General features: G+C 52.9%; 6 protein-coding genes across 6 annotated transcripts; 2 read left to right on the plus strand and 4 right to left on the minus strand.

Annotated features, from left to right (window-relative positions):
* Nucleotides 1-2,743: 2,743 nt before the first annotated feature.
* Nucleotides 2,744-3,813, plus strand: A1O5_05270 (casein kinase II subunit beta; the record flags this gene model as incomplete). Its single annotated transcript, XM_007745871.1, has 2 exons — nucleotides 2,744-2,911; nucleotides 3,013-3,813. 2 exons carry the CDS (start codon nucleotides 2,744-2,746, stop codon nucleotides 3,811-3,813), a joined length of 969 nt encoding a protein of 322 aa, XP_007744061.1.
* Nucleotides 3,814-4,370: 557 nt separating this feature from the next.
* On the minus strand, nucleotides 4,371-6,169 carry A1O5_05271 (uncharacterized protein; the record flags this gene model as incomplete). Its single annotated transcript, XM_007745872.1, has 4 exons — nucleotides 4,371-5,635; nucleotides 5,691-5,844; nucleotides 5,907-6,025; nucleotides 6,097-6,169. 4 exons carry the CDS (start codon nucleotides 6,167-6,169, stop codon nucleotides 4,371-4,373), a joined length of 1,611 nt encoding a protein of 536 aa, XP_007744062.1.
* A 594-nt stretch (nucleotides 6,170-6,763) lies between these two features.
* On the minus strand, nucleotides 6,764-7,629 carry A1O5_05272 (methylene-fatty-acyl-phospholipid synthase; the record flags this gene model as incomplete). Its single annotated transcript, XM_007745873.1, has 5 exons — nucleotides 6,764-6,851; nucleotides 6,901-7,327; nucleotides 7,375-7,391; nucleotides 7,446-7,485; nucleotides 7,545-7,629. The coding sequence occupies 5 exons, from the start codon at nucleotides 7,627-7,629 to the stop codon at nucleotides 6,764-6,766; spliced, it is 657 nt and encodes a 218-aa protein (XP_007744063.1).
* A 565-nt stretch (nucleotides 7,630-8,194) lies between these two features.
* A1O5_05273 (uncharacterized protein) lies at nucleotides 8,195-12,024 on the minus strand (the record flags this gene model as incomplete). Its single annotated transcript, XM_007745874.1, has 2 exons — nucleotides 8,195-11,674; nucleotides 11,740-12,024. The coding sequence occupies 2 exons, from the start codon at nucleotides 12,022-12,024 to the stop codon at nucleotides 8,195-8,197; spliced, it is 3,765 nt and encodes a 1,254-aa protein (XP_007744064.1).
* A 2,362-nt stretch (nucleotides 12,025-14,386) lies between these two features.
* Nucleotides 14,387-16,216, plus strand: A1O5_05274 (uncharacterized protein; the record flags this gene model as incomplete). Its single annotated transcript, XM_007745875.1, has 1 exon — nucleotides 14,387-16,216. The coding sequence occupies one exon, from the start codon at nucleotides 14,387-14,389 to the stop codon at nucleotides 16,214-16,216; it is 1,830 nt and encodes a 609-aa protein (XP_007744065.1).
* A 453-nt stretch (nucleotides 16,217-16,669) lies between these two features.
* A1O5_05275 (uncharacterized protein) lies at nucleotides 16,670-17,914 on the minus strand (the record flags this gene model as incomplete). Its single annotated transcript, XM_007745876.1, has 1 exon — nucleotides 16,670-17,914. One exon carries the CDS (start codon nucleotides 17,912-17,914, stop codon nucleotides 16,670-16,672), a length of 1,245 nt encoding a protein of 414 aa, XP_007744066.1.
* Nucleotides 17,915-17,979: the final 65 nt, after the last annotated feature.

Genomic DNA, 17,979 nt, shown 5'->3' on the forward strand with positions numbered 1-17,979 from the left:
ACAATCTTGCAGACCAGCGCCTCGTACCTGCCACGACTAATGGGTATCAATGGCTACATGATAGAGAAGGCCCCGGACTCGGAGTCCGCCTGCGCACAGTGGCTAGACGGGCCCTGATCACAGTAGTGTTGCATAGTCAAGCGTACGCCTTTTTGTAACACGATCATGGGAAATATGAGGAGAGTGAGGTGAAAGTATTCACCTAGCTTGCGGGTAAATTGCGCCTGTAGAGTAGTAAGCTCCAGCGATGGCAAGATGCGCATCCACCGACTCCGACTCCAGCCCAAGGTCGCCGTCGCGGATGATGCAAATGGGTGACATGAGGATGTGCATCACGATGACTAATCACGGAACTATATCCGATTGGTGGGTGAATAGTTCCTGCGTCGCCAAGTCTTACCCACATCCACGAAACGTCAAGATACACGTGACTTTATAAGGAGGCTGCGTGAGGCTGCGTGAGGCTGCGTGAGGCTGCGATAATTAACTCTCAGCTCTATTACCTACTATATAACCTAGGCGCGAGTAAGACTCAAGCTAAAACGGGAGCCTTACCGGCGTATAAAAGAGTAAAGAGAGAGATAAGAGAGCGCGGTAAGAGTAGGCCGAAGGCGAAGAGAAGTAGATGAGAGAAGATAAGGAGCCGGAAAGAGAGGAAGAAAGAAGAAGAGAGCGGACGAGGGAGCGAGTCCACTAAATAGTCGTTAGCGGGAGAGTAAAGCGGCGGGGGATGAGTCAGCGTAAGAGTCGCGGGAACTGACAGCTCGGGGACAATATATATATATATATATATATATTGAAGCCTTCAGTACCCACTTATGTACCTTTTACTACAAACAGTAGTAAAGCCCACCTCTATCCCGCATTGTCATGAAGAGTCAACTACGTGCGACCAGATTCGAACTGGATTCCTCTGCCCGCTTCAACACGAATCTGATCTAGAAGCCCTCACCCACTAAATCAACAGACTTCACGTAGTTGGATCTACTCATCAGGAGGTAGTGTGACCATTTGCTGTCACCAGTCACTGTCTCACAAAAACAACAATAAATGTCTTTGCAGGCAGCAAAACATGTCCCTTAGCAAGTCGTGCAATCCAGCAAAAGAGCAAAAAACTCATCTTGTGAGAAAACCCCGCGAAGGATGTTTTTTTTTTGGGTCAACTCCCGGACTCGAGTTGAGCCCTTCTCCCCTCTCGTCACGGACCCCTCCTGCTCAAACCCCTTCCTCTTTCTTCCTCCTCAGCGCTCAACCCCATATTTGCCCTCCCCTGTCTCTCGCTAATCTGAGCCTTGTGTGCTGTGTTGTGTTGTGTAGTGTTGTGGGTAACAATGACTGGGTTACCTGGTCAAGTTCCTGTAGTGACCAAAGTGGTACTTTGGGCCCGCATTGTGGCAACCCATCTCTTGGATTTCTCATTAGGTTGATTTGATGCAGGTAGGATCCGATCAATTATCGGAGGTAATTTGGTGGTTGAAAAATATATTCTTTGAAAACTGGGTGGGTCCTGGGGCAGAACATATAACGATCAACATAGGGAATTCTGAGCTGGTCCTCCGAGCACCTACTCCCTAGCCCTGTGGTCAGCCGCCAAGATGCCTGAGGAAACGCATGACTACTGCGGTTCTGTGGGAGCAGTTGTTTGAATCTCAACCAGGAGCATACACCCACGGGTCAATGCCTCCTTCAAAAGCCACCCCAGAATCCTCTGCCTGGGTGCTCGTATTCTCCATTGTCAATCCAGGAAACCATCGTTCGGTAAACAAGTGCAAAAGCGAGTCGAGTTTCAGGCTGTACATGAGTCCACGAAGTGTCTGACTCGCTTATCGCAAACCAAATACGCAAGATATCGAGCTTCTCCGTCACCAGCGATAAGATACTTTGTTTGGTCGACGGCCCTACCAGGGGGCTGAGAAACAGCTCATCACTCCAGCTAGAAGTCGACAGATGATGCCACCCAACATCCCGCCAGCATATGGCAAACTTTGAATCCATCCTGGTACATTCATGGAGCCCCGTTGCCAACAGTCGAGGGTTTCTGACACTGTGTTGCTGAGGCAGAAACCACAGATTCCATTGCATTAAGCCTTCTTGTTGTGAGTTGATCGACTAGGGTCTTCTCCTTCCTGCCAGGCGTTTCAAGCCTCATCCATGAAAACTCCAGTTCCGTCCTGGTGGAAACGCACCGCAGTTACCCAGTCCGGGCCAGAGGGGGTCCAAGATAACTTCAGTCCTCGCATGCACCGAATGAATCCGGACAGTATCCAGAATGGATGGTGCTCGACACAGCAAAACCCCTGTCGGCATAGATATCTTCACACATTCCCAGAGCCTTGGAAGCACAGAGTCTGCCAGTTGTAAACAGATTAGCCATCAGAGTCACATTCCAGGACGTCTTTGAACGGTCAAAAGGACATCCTTGGTGTGAGAGGGAGAGTCCAGGTCAGTGATTCTCGCATGGCCTCCATTGTGGACGACTTTTTCCTTTGAAACGGGTGTCCTCCAGTTGGTCACCGTGGCATACTGCTGGACCATGGACAGGGAGGGCCGCTGTGTTAGATAAGGGGCAAGAGGGTTGGGTTGTGAAGATGGGTGTTGGCGTGTGACGCCAAGGCGTGATGCCAAGGTTTTATGCCAAGACTACCACAACTACGCGAAATCTCACTCTACTCCACCGCATAAATCTTTCTTCTCGCTTTCGCATGATCTACCGTTCTTTCACGTGACCACGCTAGCGTTTAAAATGGCGTTCCTTGTCGCTCTTGTCGTCCTGGCAAAATGCTGCCTCTTCACAGCCGACTTTCTTCTCTCAAACATCGTCGCCTACTACATTCTCCAGAAGGGCATCGACATGATGGAGGAGTTCCAGTCCGAGACAGACAGCGACTACACCAGTTACTGGCGTGACTGGGTGAGTTTCATCCTCAAAAGCCTCACCACTCTCATCTCAGATGGAACTCACTTGTACCTGGGGTTGATATGGCATGTACCATTGACTGACTTCAATTCCAGTTCATCTCCTCACGTGGAAACGAGTACTTCTGTGAGATCGACGAAGAATACATTACCGACCGCTTCAACTTGACTGGCCTTAACACGGAAGTCCACTACTACCAACACGCTCTTGACCTCATCACAGATGTATTCGACCTCGATTGTGAAGATGACATGCGCGAGACGATCGAGAAGTCTGCACGTCACCTCTATGGGCTCGTCCATGCGCGCTACATCGTCACCACCCGCGGCCTGGCCAAGATGGTCGAGAAATTCAAGAAGTCTGACTTCGGCCGTTGCCCACGCGTCATGTGCGAGAGTCACCCGCTTTTGCCCTTTGGACCAAGCGACAACCCCGGCCTCAAGACCGTGAAGCTCTACTGCGCCAAGTGCGAGGACATCTACAACCCGAAATCATCTCGCCATGCCGCCATTGATGGTGCTTACTTCGGCTCTTCCTTCCACAACATCTTGTTCCAGGTCTATCCCGCCCTTGTTCCAGTCAAGTCCAGGAGACGCTACGAGCCCAAGATCTTCGGCTTCAGAGTTCATCATGCGGCGGTCTTAGCTAGATGGCAGGACGTTGTGAGGAGAGAGCAGCGAAAGCGATTGGAGGAGGCCGGCGCGGTTGCGGAAGGGCAGCAATTGTTCATTGAGGATGCCGACAGCAGCGATGGGGCAGGGGATGGTCGCATCGAGGAACCGGACGACGACGAAGTTGGCGACAATGACGATAAGAGAATGGCTGCCCTCAGTGGCGAGACCGAGGGTGTGGGATTGTATGGCGGTGCGCCTGTTACTGGCCAGGCTGCGAACTGAAGGGTGCAATCACGATATGCATGGAGCAAACGGCGTTATGAAGTCATGGAAGATGGATGGAACGAATCGGTTGCACAAAGCGTGAAGGCGTATCATTGCTTGCAAAGAGAGTGCTTGAGCGCATCGGCATCGGCATCGGCGTCCTGGCGTCCAGGCGTCCATCGTCCATCCTCACATGGAGACACTAAACACACGGGAATTCATGGCTGAGTTATGAAAGGCCACGAGAGGCTCGATCAATCACCAACAGCAAGGGTGTGATGCGCAAAAGGCGCGGCTGATCGATGTCATAGCACACGTATGTAGTATGGGGCTACTCAGATAGAAACTGAATTTCTTCAGCTTCACTAAGCCGATCCGCGTTGTAGAATTTCTTCCTGTTGTGACCGATTAACAGGCGACGTGCTGTTGCTGTACTCTGATGTGCTAACATTGCTGCTCAAAAAAAGGCCCCCCTTCCCTTCGGCAGCCTCGGCCGTGTCGAGGTCCCCAGCATCAACCATGACATCCTAGTTGGTGGCGTGGGGACAGTCGACTTGGCTCGTGGCCTGAGACCTCTAATCTCGTCGTCTCCTCTTGCCCTTTCGCCCTGTATCCTCCTGCGCTTCGTCTACTTCTTCATCCTTCCCTTTTCTCAATTCCTCTGGCTGCAATCCCCAGGCCTCGGCATCGATCCAGTCCTCTCCGTCGGACCACTCGCCCACATGCCCCTCGGTTCTGCACCAGTTCCACACTTTGTCCCGCATCCTTTTCGCCTTGATGAGTTTCCCTATCACGGCCTCGTAACCACGCACGCTTTCTTCTTGTTTCTGGATATACATCATTAGAAGGCGTCGCGTCTCAATTAGTTCGTCGACGGGAAGGCCGAGGCGGGCTAGACTTCGTGGGGGTCTGTGGTTGGCTGCTAGAACAGGAGGAAGGAGGAATAACGGGTCAGGCTGAAGGAGGTAGGAGTCGATGGATGAAACTGTCGAGTCGGGTGAGAGAGGAGGAGTCGGGGCGCTGGAGTTGTTGTGCTCGGCGGCCAGGGCGCGAGTAATTCTTCGCGTGGGTTTTGGGCGACTGTCGTCTTCGGATGCTGCTTCACCCTCCTGCTCCTGTTGTTGCTCCTGTGGTTGTTGTCGTTGTTCTTCTTCTTCTTCTTCTTCTTCTTCTTCTTCTTCTTCTTCTTCTTCTTCTCCTCCTTCTCCTCCCTCTTCTTCTTCTTCTTCTTGGCCATGCACAGCCACGGTAGTAGACACACCTCGTGCTTCATCTGGATCATCCTCAGTTATCTTGTCTTTGGAAGCTGGTTCATCCTCTTTTTTATGAATCCCATTCGTTGTCGGACGATCAGATTCACCAGCTTCTTCTTTAGCAGGGTGCTCGACCGGTATCTCAGCATGCATACGGGACTTGCTAGTGATTATAGCGTGATGCCTGTCATTTGCGGTCGGGCTGTTCTCTGGCACACCAGCCCGAGAAGTGGCTGCACTTTCGTCCTTCCGCCCGTTCGCGTAGTTGTGCCTATTTATTCCGTTCTGGGAGGTCTCGTTCTTGAAGCCGCGCTTCCTCTTCTTTCCCGCTTGCGGTGTGGGCAGCTTGGGTTTGGGCTCAAATAGATCCCAATCATCTGTACCTTCAGTACTCTCACAGGGTATCCACGGCTCATCCCCCATGAACTGTCTGTTCAGATTTTTGGCCCGCCAGAGGTTGGCTCTTTCTTGACGCAGTTTCTCTTCGGTAGATTTGATCATATCAGGGAGGGCACGGTCAATAAAGGGTAGAGACAGCGTAGGGTGAGCCGAAAGCTCAGAGGGATGTTTCAACGGACACAGCAGTTCTGACACATCATATCAGCGGCTGTTCAACAGAGACAATGCAGGTAGGGGCAATACCTTCGAGTCGGATGCCGGCATAAGCGTTCTCGTCTTCAGCGTCCGCATCTGCCTCGGCGTCACTTTCGCTATCTTCGAGTTCGTCCCCATACTCGTTGTATCGTCTCGGGTTGCGTTGCAGGATGTATCGCGTGTAGCCAGCATGTTCTATTTTCTGCGGGCGCAGTGAGCTCTCAGACCTCGAACACCCCACCCGATGCTTAGATCGAGACTTACTTGTTTATGGCCCTCTGGCCCGTGAGGATAAGGCAGAGCGCCGGCGTGAATGTAATTCGCACCACGTGCTAATTTATGACCTCTGTTCGTGGCCGCAGAGGTGACTTGATCCGTGGGGCCTGGTCGAGTGGGTAGGATTAGCACAACAAGGCGCGGCGAGCACGTCTCGAAGATCGAAGTGGTTATTTACCATCTCTTTCGCGCCGTAGGGTTCTTTTCAGCGCTGCGATCGTCTCTGCAATTTCCACATGTTGAGGCGGCATGTTGGCGGTCGAGAGGGTGTAGGGGCGCGGCCGTGCCGGACAATGTTCACGATACCAACCCCAGCAAGTTGGGTGCAACTTAGCGGGGGGGCGCGAACAAGAAGGTGTAGGCGAGCAGCCAGAAGCAGAGCGATGGTCAATTATCACTCAGCATAATGAGTGGACTATTCTGGGCCTGACATTGGGAGAAGGAGTGGAGCGGACGAAGTGAGGAGGAGAGGAGGCTCGCAGGTCGACTTCCAAACTTGACTACTTGTACACGAGAACCCTCACCTGGAGCCCACTCCTCGTCTGCTTGCCCACAAGCAACCCAGCAGCAGCCAACTGGCCAATCACAATATGCGCCCTGGACTGAGCCTCCGGCAAACTTGCCCCGAGAAAAAGCCATCAGGGTTTTCCCAACTTATGACGCAATAATGCCAGCAAAAGCAATTGAGTTCGTTTTGTATGGAGTACCGAGTATCCTCGGAATGTCTCTGGAGGACCTGGAGCACTGAGCTCGCTAGGCTCCGAGGGCTCCCTTCTAGATCTGTTGTAGCCGTCCAAGTCTTTTGAGCATCTATTGTCCCTTCACGAAGAGCACTCCTCGTTCCGTTACGCCTTCTTTCGTTCCTTCTGCTTCGTCATAGACCGGGTCACAGGCCTGTTTTCTCTTTTCGCATAGATTTCGGCAGTGAAGGGACTGGGAAACGTCAGTATTGGTACCTGCAAAGCATCCAAATTGCCCTCACTCTTCGAATCGCAATGCACCGAGATACATCACAAACACTTCCAGGGTCAGTAGCACACCGGCCGTGCGCCCGTAATACAAGGCCGTGCCCAAGAACGACAGCGTACTCCCCCAGTACATTGGTGCGTCGGTGACGTTGAACGGAAATCCCTCAACTTTGTGATCCATCAGGATGCCAAAGTAGTCTCCCAAGTACGTCCCGGTGACGCCCAGTGCGTACATGCTGGACAGCACGAGGACATTGCCAGTGAGAAACAGGGCCACGCCGAGTTCCGGTTGATATAATGGGAGGTAGATTGGCTGCTCTTCCAGTGCGGTCTTGTAGAGGGAGTCTCGAACGACGCCGATGGCGAAGATAGTCACTGCCAGAGCATAGCAGCCATAATAAGGTGAACCAAAGGCCTTGGTCAAAAAGTGGGTTTTGTGCTCTGTTCTAATCAGTCATGAGCTGCCGTCACGGAAATATCTGTCTTACCCTGTCGGGCGACGATGCTTTCTCCAGTTAGTACTAGAAAAACATCCACGCCGGGGGTGTTCGGCACTTACTTCCAAAAGATTGGATTGAACGCAATTGCCGCCGCCGCCACTGTCAGGATTATGTTAGTCCGTCTCAAATAGGCATCAGCCATGGAACTCAGTCCCTACCGTAGAGTGACGGTTGGGACGTGTCGATAAACCCAAGCCTCTCTTTCTCATTCAGGCCAGCAAAGATGTTCTGAATCTTGTCCATCTTTGAGGCAATTTGACCGAGCTTGTCTTTGTCTCGGTCGACGGTCCTATGCAGGAAAGGCAAGCAAGTGAAAAAGAAAACTAAGCAAAAAGGAAGAACCACGCGAACCTCAATCGAGGTGAACAATATTGCTTGGCGTAGATATGACGTGATGCTATTTACACATGTTTACACATGTTTACACATCCTTTTGGCACTTGCTACAAGTTCCCCATTCATGACTTCTTCCAAACTGAATTGGTTGTGTACTTAACAACCGCCTCCTTTTCGACCACCACATACGAAACAGACAGGATCGCAGATGGCATGCCAGTTCTCCAAATAGGGCATTCTGCCTCGTGCCTTCCCAACAGAGATCAGGCTTCCCGAAGAACGGCAATGGATGTGTGCCACCCATCCTCCTACTTGACGAACTTCCTCGCCTCTCTACACAAGAAATTTGACCTGTGAAGCTGCAGGGCAATCCGATGGGAAATACTTTCAAGTCTATCGGGCAAGGAGAGCTTTCTAGCTCACCATTTCTGGGCCCTCTGATGTCGTCAAAATAGCTGCCAACTTGTGCTGCTCAGACCTTGACGAGCACATTACCCTTCTTGTCAACTTTGACTCCATTTCCTCCTGGCAGGATCCGTAGTGTCTGTCCGAAATATGCATCAACCACATTCAGGTGCACTCCGATCCATTCATCCTTCTTATTCGGCAGAATTCTATAGGCCAAAGTCTGCCGACTGATAGGGACCAAGCTGATCGCGCACGCTTTCGGCCCACTGAACGCAAAGTCCTCGCTCGCCTCCATGGACACGTTAAATGTAAGAAAATGCATGCTCGGATTCTCAATCGTGAAAGACAACTTGTATGCCCCAATGTTCCACGACGGTCCCAGACTAGTCGAGGAAACGGTGAGCATGACTCTCGGCTCGGCCATCGGCGCCACGAGTCTAGGCACCTCCAGAAGCGTTGTGCTAACTTCGTCTGAATCTTGTCGACGCCAGCCGATTTGTAGTGCGAGTTCAACCGCCACTGTATGTCGGTCGCCCAGTATTTGTTTCTGGAGCGTGAGATCAAAGTCAAATGTTTCTGTGTGGTCTGGCGTTATCACGGTCGAAATCGTCGCATTGGTGTCCTTCGCCGCATCGCTCGTCTCCACCGTTTTCCTCACGATGCCGGTAGTCGCTGAACATACCGCACCGCCTACGATTTTCGCGGCTGTGAGCAAAATAGCTTCAATGACTAGAGGCTCCGTGGCGAAGGAGTAAATACTCGCCGCGACGGAGTACAGGTGCCTTAAGCCCAGCGAAGCCGAAGCATCGGCGGGTTGTGGGGGCACTTCGAAGAAATTCGGCCAAGGCTCTTCGTCCAACCGGGGGATGAAGTCGTAATTTGCTTCAAATGGGCGGATGACTGCGACATCGACAGTCAGGGTCTTGGTGAGGATCGTCTCTTGTTCGGAGTTGAGCCGGTATGTCGCGAGAAGTTCTATTTCGTGATCGACCGCGGCGGCAGTATCTGATATGCGGAGCGACACAACAGCTTTTCCTGATGATGGAATCGTCCCGAGTTCACGGTCTGGTAGTGCCAGAACACCAGCTCCCGGCGCAGTCGCTCGTGCCATTTCAAGTCCCTCCCCGGTCCACATCATCTGCGCCGCTCCCTCAACCGGGCTGATCATGCGTGCGCCGAGCGATACAATTGCGTCTTCCTCTTCTTCGTTCAAAATCTCAAAGCCTATTGTTATTGATTCGTTCGTGTAGTATGATCGTCTAAGTCCGGGAGCCTCAATCTTCAGCTTTGGTGGCTTGGGCTGCACATTGATTTTATTGAAGGCATTAGACTCTTGTCCAAGTGATCGAGGCGTTGGTACGCCTGCTTTTGATTCCCACCACTGACCTACGGTGTGTGAGAAATTAGCTGAGGTTGCGGCAAAGGTGAGACGATCATCGTTAATGATAAGCGTGACGGAGGCAACGGAGACTTCCCCCGCTTCCCTAGGCACGACACGTAGCCGGAATATCTTGGTGTAGTTTGGTGGAATTGTTAGATCGGCACTGCCAGTCTGAGACGCAACAGCGCCAGCAGAAGATCTTCTTGTACCCGATAATGGCATCGTCGATGATTCATTCAACCGGATGTCTATAAATTGGGCACTCGAAGTGTGGGCGTCGCCGTCTTCTCCTTCTTTGGCAAGCAGATAGACAGGTTTCAGACTGCCTTCGAAGACGACCTTGATCTCCGATAGTCGGATTACCGGTAGACCGACCTGTGCTCGAGATTGTATGCATAGTTGACAGTCCAGTGGCTCTCCAACAAACACATCGTGGGTTGAGAAAGCAAATGTTGCCACCAGCGGAGAAAGAGCCTCATCAATTCCCACGGCAACAGACAGGAGCCCGTCTGTCGAGCTGGATGGTGCGATTACCCGGCGCAGGTCATAGTTGGTGTTGGGCTTTCGATCAAATACATCGTTTGATAGTTCCCAGATCAGCTGAATCAGCAATTCGCCATCTTCCACATGGGCAAGGCAATCAAGAAGTACCCAGCCAAGGCCCTGAAGCAACTTCCACCATCCAGCATGTCTCCAGTGTCGGTTATACCACAACTGTCGTAATGTGGTGGCTGCTTCTGCCCACGATTCTGCGTGGATTTGCTCAAACGCCTTCTGAAGTTCAAGAATCTCCATTTTGCGCAGCTGGCCTCGCTTTGCAAAATGACTGATAGCGGCATCCAACGTGGAGATGATCTCCTCCACATAATCGTACCCTGGGCTTCCGTCTATGGGGACTTCACGGTATGGCTCAAGCGCAAGATATGTGTCGTAAAGATGAGCCTTGCTGGCAACCATGGAAGCTGGCGAACGACCTGGTGATTGCCTGTCGTCTTCTGGGATTTGCAGGGCCCATTGTCGACGAGCAACAATACACTTCTTGGCAATATCCAACCAGTATCCCTCATGATGAAGCTGTTCCCAAGGGACAAATCGCTCGCCCACGGAAAGTGATTTTTCCACATCAACAAAGATGGGAAGCAGGCCGGAGGTGTTGAGGAGTTCCACATGAAGTGGAGGATATTCGGACCGAGATACTAGGTCCGCCATGATTTTTGCCCAGGCAGTCTGCCACGCTTCCCAGCCGTAATTGTCTGTTCCCTTACCTCTTCGATTGACCAAATCTCTGATCCGGTCTCGGTGGGCGACCCATGATCTCACCGCTGTCGTAACCTGATCGGTCCACAAGAGGCACCTGATCGTCCGAAAAGCAATGGCATCCGCCAGCAGCCTCGCTTCGTTGAAACGTGGGCTCCAAACGGCAATAGCATCTATAATTTCGGCGGCAAACAGACTATCGTAAGCAGTCTCATAGTTTCGACAAGCGGCATCCATCTCCTGCCGAAATTCGGCGAAGACGCCAAGTTTGAATTCATACCGGACGTTCCAACCCGGCAGAGACAGTATGTGCGAATTACCCGGCTGTACTGTGGGCTGGGGGGCTGCGTTTCGATTGCGCTTGCGCCGAGCATGCTTTGAAAGGTCCCGGTAATATTCTACGCAAAGAGGATGAAGAGACGAAAGAACAGAGTTGACAAATGCATCAGTCTCTGCGAGCGAAGAGTTATGGGCGAAGAAATAGATGCTTTTGCCATCTAGGCCGGTTGCACGTCGAATGGTGCCGAGACGCTCTTCGAGATCGGAAGGGTTGACTATGCCATCCCCAAGCAAGATTACCACAAGTCGGGTCTTGTAATTCGCCGACGTAAGGACACTGCGCACATTGTTGATCTCCGATTTCAACTTATTGTCCTGAAGGGAGCTTGTGTTGGGGTCGGAGCCGAGAGTAAAGAACGTCAGAAAGGCACATGGCAGCCGTGACTGGTGTTTTGTGATCCACAGCGGAGAAATGATGCCATCAGGATACAAGGGAGAGCTGGGAGTCAAGGGCGACAGCGGAGAATGCAGAACAAGTGCCGGCGGTGGACTTCCATTTGCACCGACAGCCGACAGACGGGGAGAATGGGGAGGAGGCGGTGCTTTGCGAGGCGGAAGAGTGTAGACCTGCACTATGTGTCAGCGTCACAATCATTGAGCAAGGGCTCATGGTAAGGAGAGCGCTGACCTACCCGTCCAACCTTGACTATCTTGAAAACCTTACCATTCCTCGCGGTGGAATATTGAGAGTGCCACGGTATCCCAGTGGCATCTTGTTCGCAGAACGATCGGAGCAACTGTTCGGCGAGAGGGCCGCTGACAACTGGTGCGTCGACCTTGATCCTAAATCCACCCTCGTGCAAGAAGTCGTGCGTCTTCACCGAGGGGTCTGGCTCGCTCGGGCTTCTCGTATTCAGGCCTGAGAGAAGCAGTAAAGGCAGGTTATGAAGGACATAATCTTGCGGGTAACGGTCCATGATTATCGGACATCTTGCGTTCTGGCAGAAGTCAGATGCCGATGCCCATGACAGAGGAGCGGTTCTCTATCTCGCACTGAAGGTCCGGGTTATGCTGGCAGCAAGGAGCCAAGGAGCAATGTCGTCAAACTGCATCCATTGCATCAATCTGCATATGTTTGAAAGGTCGAAGTGAGATGGACGAGTGAACGAATCTGTCTGCGCTCGCCGCAGTTTCCGAATCGGGAACAGCCTGCAGATGCATTCTCGCGCGTGTGGTGGGCAACACTTTCTCCTCCAGGGCATGGGCTTGCCATACAGCTCAAGATCTTTCTGAATTTCCCCACGACTTTTCTCGCACCGTCGAGACATGCAATGATACCTGATCTCCGCTTCCGAGGATGTGGTTCGGCAACATTGCTTTGAATCATATAACCTTCTGCCATTGGTGGTGACTGTCCACCTCAGCAGGGTTTGTCTCGCTGGCTCTACCGAGTACGGGCTACAGAGGACATGCTCTTGAACCATGCGGCCGCTTCAACTAAGCACTTGGCCTACCCACAACTGATCCAACCAAACCCATTACTGCTTCATATATGTGGCTGACCCTGTTGGCTATCTCCTGCGGACATGGCACGTTGTCCGATTGCGTTCACGGCTGCGTTCTAACGCCGAGTCAGCGTGGGCTCGTCTCTACACGCCAGACCCGAGGACGAATTGATTGCTGTCGACATGAAATACTCCTCGTGGAGAGCTTCTTCTTTACTTCCGAGGTTGGCTCATGCCTGTACCGGGTATCCATGGCTCTTTTTGTGCTGATGGCTGCGTGAACCCAGCATTTGCATGAATGATATAAGCTCGATGTGTAAGATGCATTTCGGGCGCCGCATTTTCGTTGCTGGTCCCTTCTTCGAGAGGTCGAGGGCAGTTGAGGGCAGTTACTTGAAAGGGTATTTGTCTCTTCTGTCTCGGCCCGCAGAGCTCAATCTACCACAGCTCCACGGATAGCCCCAGTTTCTTCCAGTTCCAATAATGCAGCCACCTGACTAGACCCACCTGTTTGTCATGGCGCCATGCGAGGAACGGTCAATGCAGTTGGACCCTTTATTGGTCCACGCGACTGTCAAGGCGAAGTCATAGACGCAAACTCTGCCGGGTACTCATTACGACGATGCGTAACAACAGTTCTGAATCTGGAAGGCGCACAGGGCGGCAAGACGGCAAGACGCTATCTCGGTTGGCATAGCACAGTCGGTCCCCCCCCCCCCGGGGCCCCCCAGTGGGCCAGTGCCAGTTGCATGCAACCACCTGCAGCCTAATCTGGCGAGGTCAAAGCTGTGACCCATCCATGCGGGCCCAAGACTTCAGTGCACAGGGATGCACAAGAATGCACGAGGTCGTGTGGACCGTACCGATGCAATACACGGTATACGATGGTCACGGCGCGCTGCTAGCCAGGTGGCAAGGACTTTCGCCCCAAGAATATCCCATCAAAGCAAGCGCCCAAATCCAATGAATGGCCATTTGCAGGGTGGAATTATTCAGCCGGACAATGCAGGTGCAGAATCACCAACATTCCTAAAACAGTAGGTGCTCTAGGGGCCTAAGCCTTGGACGCGGCCTTGATTCCACCTCCTAGGAAATGGGAAGCTCCAGAAGACCAATGGATAGACCGCGCCAGCCTGGCACTCCACTATCCCGCTTTCCCGGCGGCGAGTCAGATCCATCGAGATCCAGAGCCTCGTCCGACTTGCCCTGATGCGGCCGAGACTTTCAGCTTATGGTAACTGCATCCCTCACGTCGGGAAGTTGTGTGATCTCCGCCAGCATCAGACGAGAGTCTTTGTTCTCGATCTCATGGTTGAGGCCTGCCCTTTTTGAGCAAGAAATGTGCTGTACGTAAGGAAAGCTTTTCATTCTCGGAAGCGAAATTGGCGGTGCCGACGTTGTGAACGAGGTATCAGGAGAGCCAAGGATGGTGGGCCGGTTAGTCACAAATTATTCAGCAGGATGATGCGAGTCCAAACTGGATCTGGGCTATCACCAAAGCCTGCCGGCTGATGAGCCTGACAAGCTAGGCTCCAAGGACGAACTGAACGTGAGCTGGAAGTCTCCGCGTCCAAAATGTCTCCGAGTCCTCTGTTCTGAGTAAGGTTTTCGAAGAAGAAAGCCTTCTTCGTCGACGCTCGAGCTCTCCGGCAAATGCAGCTGCTATTTGAGACCGAGCTATCCGACTAAACAAAAAGGCCCTACTCCTCCCCGAGACTCAGACTCTGGCCCAGACTAGCTCTTGTCGCCTTTACTCAGCCAGATCCCGCCCTTTGACAAACTCGAAAGCTGGGTCGGATGTGTGTGTCTCGTGGTTTCGAGGTGTTACCGACAAATGCCTCCCAGGGAGGACGGGGCACCCAAGTCTTTTACCTGGATTACCGGCGATCCACGCAGCAAGACGAACATCACACAGATTCGTCGGCATGCGGGGCAGAATTCCGGGGTGAAAGCTGAGAACAGCGCTAGAGCTCGCTCGAGCTCTCTGCCTAGACCAGGACATCGAGGGTCCGCAAAGGCCTTTAGAGCTGTCCATCCTTCTTCCAAGGTTGATGAAACCGCTGAGAAGCTCCCGAACAATCAGGGCGATGCGAGCAATCTTTCTCACGTGAATTACCCTTCTGCCGCTGCAGGATTTGCCGTCGCTTCCTCGTCTGCCACCAAGAATGAACGGGTCAATGCCTATCAACCATTCTACCCCGTAACGTCGTCCCTGAAGGAGGCAAGTTCAACGAGCGAAGATGCCATTCCCACACGAAAGGTCACTATCTGGGATCTGGTCAATCACTCGGCCGAGGAAGAGGAGAGGCATAGGCTGGAACTGCTGGCCTCGACCCCAGGGCAAGACACCGACGAAGGCCGTTGCGACTATTTCGGCAGCAACATAGATCATGCGGCCCTCAAGCACGCGTTGAGCGAAGCTCGAGCACATTCACCGCGAAATCCTCGAAAAACATCGCCTCCACCAGCTACAACAGCCCTACAAGCCAACATTTCAAAGCGCCGCAAACCCGCTGCTCTGGCAGGTTCCTCAAACGCATCATGGCGCATCGGTATGGCGCCATCCGCCGTCATGACTCTGTCCAAGGAAGACTCACAAATCGAGCAGATCCTCTTACAAGCCAGCACCTTCTACACGAGCAAATTCGAGTCTTCATGGTGCGGACAACTCCGTGATAGTTACAATCCTTCCGACATGGTGAGCGTTGAGAACTTCAACGGCTCCATCACCACGGCAGCAGGACTTATGGCAGTGGGACGAATCGACTCGGCCTCTGCAATCCTAGGCCGCGTCCTTCCCACCCTCTCGGACCTCTTAATCTTGCAGCACCCAAAACTCTACTACGTCCTCGCTGAATTCAGCCTTGACGCCTCCAGCACTGAACTAGGTCGCCTACGCAGCCAAGTAAAAAGGTTCGCCGCCGCCGCATCTCTCACAATCCTCGGCTCTTCTCACCCGATCACAACCCTTCTCCAACTAAGCCTCACGAACGCCGACCAGCGTCTCCGCCTCCGCGAACTAATCCAGCGGAAAATCCACGAGCTGCACGAACAACTTTTCAGCGCCACTTCCTCTGAGACAACCGGGCAGTACTACTATTTCGCGCGTGTGCTGGCTCAGTTGGGACACCTAGATGAAGCAGCTCGCATCCTTTCGCAGATTATTCCAATATGGGAGAATAGCTATGGCAAGAACAGCCTCATGCCTGTCACTGGCCTTCTCGAACTCACCAAAGTCCATCTCGCGTCAGATGATACCTCCAAAGACACGGAATTGCTCATTTCTGATGCTCTACGTCGCACATTGACTATTGAAAAGTCCTCAGAGGACCAAGCCGCTGGGCTGGCAGAAGCGGTACATTCGAGGATGGGCTGTTTGAGGACATTGGGACGGTTACATGTCATGAGGGGAAACGTGGAGACAGCTATGATGCAGTACACCGCGGCGGTGAGTGTGGGAGTGGCCGAGCTGGGAGCCGGTGTGCCTGCTGTGCAACTTGCTTTGGCAGATTTGGACACCGTGACGCGGATGGCTGTGCCCCATCCAGACGACGAAATGCCCGACGACGCAGATGAGGCGATGTCTCCAACAGTGAGGCTGGGACCGGATGTAAGGGAAACGGCGCGATTGAATCTGAGTGCCTTGAATGCTCACGGTCGATAACGCGCGGGCTGTCGTGTAGCGAGGACGAGGTTGGGGGGAGAGGCGTTTAGATAGGGTGACGAGGAATCGACGACATAAGAAATTGCTTTGCAGGGAGGGCTAGCGCTGCTGTTTGAGACGAGGATTCAAGGGTGATTGATTTGATGGGCGGCTTTTCCATACACCCGTCTTTGGGGTTACGAAAATACCTATCAACGCTGGGCGGATCTTTTAGGGGGAGCAAGGGGAGTTGAATTCATATTTCTTTGCGCGCATGATGTGAACCATAGAGAGGGCGTGGTCGGCTCAGAATGTTTCAGATTTTCAGAATGGGAATCTATGTTCATTTAGATCGATAGATCGGTTCTCTCTTCTGTCTTTTCTCTTTTTTCCCCAGTGGTGAATTCATCCGTTTCCGCTGTGCAACGCAATTCATTTTTGTCTTTTTAAATTAAATTTTATCCCCCCCCCATTCTATCGTCCCTTGTCCGCGGATTTCTTCCTCCTCTCTCTCCTTTTCTTCTCTAGATTCTGGATATACGCCTCTGCGGCAATGCCGCCAAAGACCATGCCGATGCCCATCCACTGGCCCTTGCTCAGCGAGTGGCCGAACCACATGACGCTCAACAGCATGGTGAACATTTTCCTCGTCACTGTCACCGTGACGAGGAGCAGGGACGAGAACCGCTCCAGGGTGGCGTAGATGAAGAGCTGGCCAACGGCGCCGCAGAGGCAGAAGAGCAGCACGTCCTTGAGCACGGGCGGGTGGCGCTGGAAGAAGGCGATTGCTTGGCCCAGCTCGTGAGTGTCGGTCCGCACGAACTGGGGGAGGAGCGCCGAGGGGATGTACGGTGTTGCAACGAGGTATGCGCTCATCAGGATCGTGCCGAGAAGGTTGAGGACGACCATCATCTGCGGACCGGACGTCTTCCCGTAGCGGTGCGGGGACTGGAAGATATGGTCTTGAACCGTGTTCGTCAACCCGTCAAACAGCAAGTTAATTCCCAACAGCGTCAAGCCGTAGAGACTCGAGTTCTGTGTTTTTTGTGTTTTTCCCGCCCTCGGCGGATGGTATAGCGTGAATATTGCGACGCCGCTGGTCACAGCCAGCACAATCATGTATTTCGACAACGAGTATCGTTTGCGGAACAACGCGACGTGCAACGCCATGACGGGCAGTAATTTGCACGACTTTGCCAGTACAAACGTGAGGTAGTCGACGTGGGCGAGGGATGCATAGCCGAAGGGAGAAGCGAGGGTAGTGGTCAGGGTGACCAGCATCAAGGGCAGCAGAGAGGAGGTCGAGGGAACCATGTTGAAACGTCCGGTCGTGTAGAAGAGGTAGACGCTTCCGCTTGTGAAGGCGAAGAAGGCTTGGATCGTGTTGAGGACAATGGGAAAGCGGAAGTATTCTTGTTGCACCTGCGCTGCGGAAGGGGAAGTGAGTGGGTATGGCGTGGTGGTGATGCGTTCTTGAAGAACTCCCCATGTCAGAAACGAGGCGTAGATGCCGCCGACGCAGATGAGGAGGGTTAGGAGCCCTGGATGTGACCGCTGTGTTTGTGGCCGTTGTTGGAAGGGCGAGGTCGGCCTTCTAGAAGAGGAGGCGACGTGGCCGTTGCTATACACGGCGCGTTTCTCGGGAGTATCTGAAGGAGCCTGCATGACTTCCCCAGAGTTGATGCGCTGCATTGGGGTGATTTGCTTGCGACGCGCCATGGTCGAGAAGCAAAGGGAAAAGAGAAAGGAACGACTAGAGTGAGTGAGTGGGCGAGTCAAAGAAA

The sequence above is a fragment of the Cladophialophora psammophila genome (genome assembly GCF_000585535.1).
Source record: "Cladophialophora psammophila CBS 110553 chromosome Unknown aczJe-supercont1.7, whole genome shotgun sequence".
NCBI lineage: Eukaryota > Fungi > Ascomycota > Eurotiomycetes > Chaetothyriales > Herpotrichiellaceae > Cladophialophora > Cladophialophora psammophila.